Genomic DNA, 8,880 nt, shown 5'->3' with positions numbered 1-8,880 from the left:
GCGCCTTTTTTATGTTTGCTCCCCCTCCTCTTAGAAGCTGGCTACACCAGTGAGTCATGGGGAGAGAGGCCCTCTCGTTTATACTGAGGGAGCTCCGCTGGTCTCAGCTGCGGCAGGAAGTCATGGGGAGAGAGGCCCTCTCACAGGTAACCAGGTCCCAAAACATATAGGGCTTTTCAGATTAAAACCAACACCTTGAATTCCATCTGGAAACCCAGACAAGCCTGCGTGTGGTCAGTGGTGTGAGGTGAGTTACATGTACCAGAGTACAGGAAATTGTAACAACTTTCTACAGACCCGGCCTCAATAATTCAACTAGTAGCCAAGGCCTCCTACAAGTCCTGATGCCCCAAATGGATTTGCAGATGGGAAAAAAGGGACCACACCAGAGATTCCTGGGGAGGAAAAGAAGGGGGTCCTGTCCGTGGTGATGTTGAAGGAATCATGAAAAACCCCAAAATACTACACAGGATAAACAACTTATCACTGGAAAAACATCACAAGTTCCTACTGTCCTGGGAAGAACTGTGAGCAGCATGTGACAAGCCCATGGAGATTTCCGCATGGGAAGCAGTAACTTGCTACATCTATTACTTGTGCTTTTTTTTATTAATTATTATTATTAATAGTGTCTATAGGCCCCAACTGAGATCAGGCCCAGTGGTGCTAAGTGTCAGGAACCATGGGGCTGAATTCCACAAGTACCTAAGACACAAAGGATAGGGGGAGCAAATCCTTTGCTTATCACCATTGTTCTGAGAACAGAAATTCTTACCTATTGTTGCTGAGGCTCCAGGGGCTCCATTATCTCCTAAAGAAAGACCCTTGCATTATTCAGGGCAAATCTACACTACAAAATTAAGTCAACCTAAGTTACACTGGCATACAGTCATTGCAGTAATTGAAATCCATTTTACATGTCCATACGATGCCTCATGTTGGTGGTGTGCGTCCTCACCAGGAGCGCTTGCACCGATTTAACTGCCTGTGGGGGCATTTTGGGATGGTTTCTGAAAGGCAGCAACAGTCGATGTAAGCAACACGGTGTCTACACTGACACTGCATCGACCTAACTACATTGACTTAAGCGCTATGCATCTCACAGAGGTGGAGTTCTTAACTCGGTGTAATGGGCGAGTTACATTGGTAGTTGCACTCCATTTTAATGTAGACGCTTACAGAGTTAGGTCAACGTAAGCTGCTTTACGTCGCTCTAACTCTGTAGTGTAGACCAGGCCCCAGAGAAAACCCCCTGACCTCAGTCATCACATTAGCAGAACCAAGCAATGGCTCAATTAGGTCATTCATAATGAAGGACTTCTGGATGACTCAGTCTACTCAGGGCTTGAACTGTGACATGCCCTGTCCAGGCCGACAGGAGTTCTTTTTTGACACTTTTTTGACCTTTTTTATTAACTGAAAACAACAAAAACATTCTCAAGAACATTCTTTGCGGTTGTTTTTTTATATAACCAAAAACTTCTTTTTCAGCAAACAAAAATATCAATAACGGTTTTGATTACTTTTTAAAATTCAAAATATTTAATAAAAAAAAGAAGAAGGAAGAAACACAAGTCTTTAGAACTTCGTCAAATGCCAATCGGGGGGAGGGGGGCGGGAGAATCTAAATTTACTAGTTTTCCACATTTTTATTTTTTAGCTCATTCTACCCAGTGGTGAGGCCAGAGGCAGCCTCCACTGCTCTCCCAGGCCCTGCTAATTTAGGGATCTCACCATCTGAGCTTAGCGCAACTGCTACACTTTCAGGCCAGAAACTAACACATAATCTTTCTGAGCTGAAATTCCTCTCTCAGCATGTGGCATTGGATTTTCCAGTCACATGCTAAGTAGAAAAAAAAGTTACTACTTTGAACTTTGCACCCATCAGTGTGAACTCAAGAGATGGGGAGTTATAGGCAAAATACCAGTGCCCTGGTCTCCGAGCATGTTAGTCAAGCTGGGATGATTCATGAATCCGTGACAGAGTTCTGTTTGGGGTGGTATGAAGTATCTCAATATTTTACTGATATGGACACATTCTCTCTGTTGCCATGAATGGCACAATAAGGACCAGTGCACAGATCAGTGATAAGAATTATTTGAGTTCCCTCACCTTTCAGTCCAGTGCGGCCAGCATCTCCCTTTTCTCCTCATGAACAGGGGGAAAGATTTAGCAAGAATGTAGCTATAATTGATGGATATTTCATAACTCGGGTTCTCTCAACGATCTCAACCAACAGCAGACTGGATTTACAATGAGACAATCAAATCGTGGTGTGACCTTGCACTCCAAATGTTTTATGGAAATATGCTTATAAGTGTGAATATGATGTAACTGGAATATGCTTTATGCAAAAGGTCTCTTGTAAGGTATCATAACAAAGGTTATAAAGTACTGAATGTATTCCTCCTATTTGTATGCATGTATCATTCTTGTATCTGAAACTAAAAATATGAAGTATAACTCTGAGGTCCTATTGTAATTATGCAAAGTGTGGGTCATTAATGGTGGTTTAGAATCGATGGCTCCCATTGACTAGGACAATTAGTTGTAAATGGTTTATTTACCTGCAAGCCTTCCTGTGTATGTGTGGGCCAATCCAGGAAGAATGGAGACTAGGGGGTCTTACAGTAACATATGACCATGTCACATGATATTGGAATCCATCTTAATCCTTGTATTTTTCCATTGATGAGGCGGGGATGGGGACAAGCACAGACAAAAGATTCCCGCCTTGTGCCAAAGCTATAAAAGGGGGTGGAGCAGGACAAAAGGGGCTGGCCAGTCATGAGAAAACCCCTGCTTACCACCTGAGATGTCTGCTGGATCTAACAAAGACTGTACCGGGGAAAGGATTTGGCCCAGACTAGGAAGAAGTCTAGTCTGTGAAAGAAGCTTACTGGAACATCTTTGGGGGTGAGATATTCCCTGTAATCAGTTTCTTAATGTATTAGGCTTAGACTTGCATGTTTTGTTTTATTTTGCTTTGTGACTTTGATTTGGCAGTTATTACTTGAAACCACTTGAATCCTACTTTTTATACTTAATAAAATCACTTGGATCCCTTGGGAGCTGGGTGTCTGGGTGCTGGAGACAGATAACCTGCTGAGCTGTTTTTAGTTAAAGTCTGCAGCTTTGGGGGCGTGGCCCAGATCCTGGGCCTGTGTTGCAGCAGGCTAGCATGTCTGTCTCAACAAGGCAGGGTTCTGGAGTCCCAAGCTGACAAGGAAAATGGGCTCAGAGGTAATCAGCACATCAGGTGACAGTCCCAAGGGGATCTCTGTGACCGAACCCATCACACCTGGATCCAAATACCCCTAAACCTTGTGAAGTGAAAGGAATGGAAGTTAGATCCAGATCCATATTTTGCAAATGACTAAAATCAACCTGGATCCAATCCACTCCCAATGGGGTGTTTAGAGTCTAGTCCTGGTTTTGAATTTTGCAGCTTGAGTCCATCTCTAATTTTGGCAAACATGCCATGAAGTGAAGATGGGAATGTGTTTAACCCTCTACTATATTTTAATCACATACTGTACCGTACAGAGAGAACAAAGTTCCCTGCTTTTTATTACTTTACCTTTCATCCCAGCAGGTCCCACTTTTCCAGGAATCCCCTGAGCTCCCCGTTCTCATAATAAATAATTTTAAAAAAAATCCCTCAGATTAAACATTTGACCCTTATGATTAGAGAATCTGTTTTTAGGACTCGCTCTGAAACTCCCCAATAGCCCAGGTTTCATCCCAACCCAAATCCAAAATTTACACATTAGTGTGAGACCAAAAGGAAAACAATTTTAAGAAATGTCATTGGCAAACTGCCATCTTCAGCTCACCATGGGGTCCTTACTCAGACAAAACTCCCTTTGACCTCCCGGGCTCCCATATTCCATGCTCGCTGTCAAAAAACTTGAAAGTAAAATTATTTTGTCTGGCCTTTGAGTGTCCACTGCCAAGACAAAAATGAAAGATCCACTTGAGTACTTGCTATTTCCATCAGTGAGTATCTTCTTCACCACCACCCTTTTCTCGGTGGAAATATTTATGTTTAGGCTTAGGAGGATTAGATTTTAGTTGGTAAATGTCACTCCATGTCAATTTCACTGTACACACAGAAACCGATGAAAAAATATTTCCATTGATAATAATCAAAATGTAAAGATCAGCAACATAAGAAAAATGCAGTTTGAAACTTAGAGTTTGATTTGAAGATATTTACCTTTGTATATTGTGACATGTGATGGTGACAGTTTGTGTGTTAATGGTTATAAAGCTTTAACTTTTTGAATCTCGGTGTCTACTGTCATTAAATAATTATTGCCTGACCCTCCAATTGTTTGATCCTCCATAATTTCCTGCAACTGTAAAAATTTAAATTGCAAAAAATTGAAAAAAGTGCTTAAAATAAATAGTATCCCTCCCACCCCCCCAAAAAAATAAAAAAATAAAAATTGGATCTGCCAAGCCTATTTAGGTTTTAAAAGGAGTGTAGACCATGAGTGGAGCATCATGATGGAGATCTCTCAGTCCTGACAGTGAACAATGGAGAGAAAACAGACAGTTTCAGAGCAGGGTTATTATACATCTGTAGCCCCACAGTAGAGCTGGTGAGATGTGTCATGTGACCACTGAATTTCAGGCAGCTTTTTTATGATGGAGTCTTGCATGGATCTCCAAAGGCTGAACAATTTTGACATAAGTAATTCATTATTTCTGCCTTCCCCACTGAAAGCTGATTCTCATTCAGCACCTGGGAACATACCTTTCATTCCCGCAACTCCGGGTTCTCCTTTGGGACCTGCAGCTCCAGGAATCCCAGGGCAGCCCTGGAGAACGGTAAGTTTTTCAGAACCACTGAGACCCACTATTCTTACATCTAGAGAAAGAAATAAAGCAATAAATGATCTTGGTGAGAGTAATGGGAGCTGAAATATTCCACAAATTTCAGGCAATCAAGCAGCTCTGAATCACAATCTGCAGATCTCAATTGTTGGCTGTAAATATAGACAGATTCACCCTCCATTTTAGGAATGAAGAGAATACGATTTAAAACAATCGCAAAGATGGTAACATAGGAACCTAATTTATTTTAAAAACCACCTTAAATACTTAGCTAGAGATAATCTGGGTGGTTCTTTATCTGCTAGAAAGCTACATCCTTTCGAAAATTGCCATGATGATTTGTTTTTTAAACTCACTCATTTCTTGGTATAATCAAATATTCTGGTTCCTTTTAATTTATATCTGTGGCAGCGTTTTTATGAGGTTGATTGGATATTTTGACAATTTGTTTTAGCTATTATCTATTTGTTTACTGGTCAATGCTATTTTAGAAATAATAGTCTCTAGATCTGTATTTGTTCGGCTCTGAGGATCCGAGCACCTTAGAAACAAACCTTTTAAATTTGCATTAGTATTAACTGAAAAGCTGGAGTGACCCTGCATGCCACTGGTGCAACAAGCACCAGGCACGTTAGGGCAAACTGAGAAATGGAGATTCTACATTTAAAATAATAACAGTGAGAAAATTTGGACCTTTACTGGGATTTACTGGGGGGGAGGGATAGCTCAGTGGTTTGAGCATTGGCCTACTAAACCCAGCATTGTGAGTTCAATCCTTGAGGGGGCCACTTGGGGATCTGAGGCAAAATCAGTACTTGGTCCTGCTAGTGAAGGCAGGGGGCTGAACTTGATGACCTGTCAAGGTCCCTTCCAGTTCTAGGAGATGGGATATCTTTATTTATTATTAAGTGGAACACCTTAGCAGTACCAGGGTTGTGTGTGTGTGCGCACGCGTGCACACACACGTGTGCACGCACTTGTGAATTTTAATACAAACAGGACATTGTCAGCACTCAAAACTCCATATTCATCCCAGTGCTCCCAACAGTGTTGGAGAAACTGGCTACCAATGCAAAGCGTTGCTGTGTGGGACAGCACACAGACTGGCTTGAGAGGGACTAATGCATGGCATGAACATGCTATTATATGGATTATCCAGAGAGAAAAACTGTTGTCGGAATAGCTCTGGGCGGACACTGAAAATAACCTCAGTACAAGAATATCAATTTTCCTACAGGTCTCCTGTCACGTGACAGTTCCACAGCTCCGCCTTCTCCCCCCACCCTCCCAGGTCTGTTACTTATCATACAAGAGACCAACAGCAACAGAGGGAAGTTGGAAGCTTTAAAAGAAGTCTGCAAAATGCTTTTTTCCTCCATGTGTATTTATTCTTGACAAAATAATTGTAAGGAAACAACAGACCTGTTTACTGCAGGTGAATCCAACAGTTGCTACGTTTGCATGGTACCACTTGGTTAGAACCATTGTTAATTATTATTGTTCATTGCTAATACACTGATGCCTAGGGGCCTCAATCAAGGTCAAGACCCTACCGTGCTGTACAGACACACAGTAAGAATCAGTTCCTGCCCTAAAAAGCTTAGACTCTGTATAGGCAAGAGACACACAGAGCGGGAGAAAGGGAGCATTATAACCATTGAAGAAACGCTGACAAGGTTTGTATCTCACTCACCTGGGCAGGTGTCTTTATCTGCACAAACCACTGCGGTTATGCAGAGTAAAGAGAGGAGGGTTTTCTGGGCAGCTCTTCCCATGGTTGATGCTGGTCTCTGCAATGGCAGCTCCACGCATCTTCTCTTCCCCTTCTCTTCTTTCGAGTTTCGTCACCTGCAGCTCTGAACAAGCAATAAAGCACAGATGCAATCTCCACCTCGTCATACTCTATTTCTCAATTGTGTGGCTAGTTTCTCCACTGTGGCTCTTCACAAGTTCTGAGGTGAGATTTTCACAGTATCAAACCCATAGTAACTCCTCTGTTTAATATGCCTGGATTTCCTTCAGGAGACAGTGTCACAGATTGCTCTTGCAGAGCAAAGTTTCTCCAGGTGGTGACCCATTTTTACAAAACATGATGTAAAATGCCTAAACCTGATGGACTGAATGTTAAACCCTCAAAGTTACAAATCCACCTTTCATATTATTCATATTCCTGAGGCCAAAGAATCAAACTGACTTTAACTGAAGGAACTTCTTGGTATCACATCACTATCTTTCATCAGTTGCACCAGAGCTCAGAAAGAAGCAGTTGTAGATTTACTCTAGTCTGACTAAGCGGTTCTCAACATTTGAGGTCCAAGATACTGTTACTCAAGGGACTCCCAACTTTAGAAACAAAACAAATCCGAATATAAAATTTGATTCTAATATACTCAGAGAACCTAGATTTGCAGATCCAACCCCACAAAGTCTGCAGGTATTTTTAATCTGGATCCAGTCCAGAATTTTGAGCCTGAGCCCCTCTCTCAGTATTTATTAACTGAATACTGTTACATATTCTCCCCCTCCCCCCAGATTAACAGAGAGCTTGGAGATATTCTGTCTTCCTCTGCAGCCACAGGTCATGTGCTAGGCTCACCTGGGCAGATCTCATTTAATCCATTCCCGCCATTGCAGGGATCTCAGCTACTGGTGCCCCTTGAACCCTCCTGTTCTCTGCCTGTTGTACGCAATAGTCTCCTGAGGGCTGTAATACTTTGGTCTAATTCTGGTAGTTGGGCTTGGGTGTGGGGGTGGTTGGGTAGCATTTAGTGGCTGTGATATACAGGAGGGCAGACTAGATCTGGTGGTCCCTTCTGGTCTTAAACTCTATGATTGGAGTAGATCAATGTGATGAGTGCACTCCTCCCAATATGACCCCTGCCCATTCTGGGTAGAAGTGAAGCTGTAGGGGGGGGGGAAATCATCTCCCTTTTGAAGTGAGACAAATCACATTTTTACTCCTGGGGGAATTCTGCACCACTGCGCATGTGCAGAATTCATGTCCCATTCAGATTTTTTTTCTCCACAAAAAATAAATTCTGCCAGAGAAAAGTGTTGCAGTTATGCCTTTCGCCCACCAAGGTCTGCAATTACTTCCCTCTCCCTCAGCTCTTTCATTACCCCTGACTCCTGAAGCCTTTGCACTGCTTCGGAGGGGTGTGGGAAATATTAATATGCATAGTAAGGGATCTATTTGTCAAAAAACATTTCCTGAATCTTTTTTGTTGTCTGTATTGTTACAGACATACTTGTTGATAGGTATTTTGAAATAAATTACCAAAATAATTGAAACTGGCGTGATTATAGCGTTACTTTGATAAATAAATCATGCAGAATTTTAAAATATTGTGCACAGAATTTTTATTTTTTGGCGCAGAATTCCCCCAGGAGTAACATTTTCTATGCTGTTGGCAAACTCCAGCATTCTCCGTATGCTCTCCACAGAAAGGAGGGATGGTCCTGTGGTTAGGGCACTAGGCTGAGACTCAGGAAACCTCTGTTAAATTGCCTGCTCCACCACAGACTTCCTGTGTGACCTTGAGCAAATCACTCAGTCTCTCTGAGCCTCAGTTACCTGCCTGTGAAATGGGGATAACAGCAACGCCCTGCCTCACAGGGGTGTGTGAGGACAAGCAAAGTAAAGATTGTAAGATGCTCCAATACTAGGGTGATGGGGGCCATATAAGTACCTAATATGGATAACTGCAAAGCAAAAACCCCCATCGAAAAACAGCCAAGCATATAACTGACCCACACACTGAAAATTTTAAATTTTCACTGTGACATACTTTAGAAAAATGAAAGAATTTTGTCCACATTTCGCAGAAGTAACTTTTGAGCAAGGGACCCTGCCTTAGCCTCCCCGCCAGCTACGTTGACTTCAGTGGGAGGCAAGTCGACATATTAAATTACTAGACTGAGACCCTTTTGTTGCTTGTTGTTTCATCATCATGGGAATACTTGACTCGTGGCATCAAGGAGTTTAGCATTTGGCCCCATGCAAAGATATAAACTACAGTACTTAGCCCAGTGCTAAC

The 8,880-nt window shown here is 42.2% G+C and overlaps 1 protein-coding gene across 1 annotated transcript in view; it reads right to left on the bottom strand.

The window, feature by feature from the left end:
* LOC112106819 (ficolin-2-like) overlaps nucleotides 1-6,618 on the bottom strand; it is a 12,001-nt gene extending 5,383 nt beyond the window's left edge. The window contains exons 1-4 of the mRNA XM_029913103.1: nucleotides 6,537-6,618; nucleotides 4,752-4,877; nucleotides 3,582-3,632; nucleotides 2,114-2,149 (exon numbers count right to left, since the gene is read on the bottom strand). Of these exons, the coding sequence (XP_029768963.1) occupies nucleotides 2,114-2,149; nucleotides 3,582-3,632; nucleotides 4,752-4,877; nucleotides 6,537-6,618 (295 nt within the window). The remainder of the gene's footprint in view (nucleotides 1-2,113; nucleotides 2,150-3,581; nucleotides 3,633-4,751; nucleotides 4,878-6,536) is intronic.
* Between the last annotated feature and the right edge of the window lie 2,262 nt (nucleotides 6,619-8,880).

Source organism: Terrapene carolina, unplaced genomic scaffold (genome assembly GCF_002925995.2).
Source record: "Terrapene carolina triunguis isolate 2854851 unplaced genomic scaffold, T_m_triunguis-2.0 Scaffold449, whole genome shotgun sequence".
NCBI classification, from domain to species: Eukaryota; Metazoa; Chordata; order Testudines; family Emydidae; genus Terrapene; species Terrapene triunguis.
This window is presented reverse-complemented; position numbering and strand designations above follow the sequence as displayed.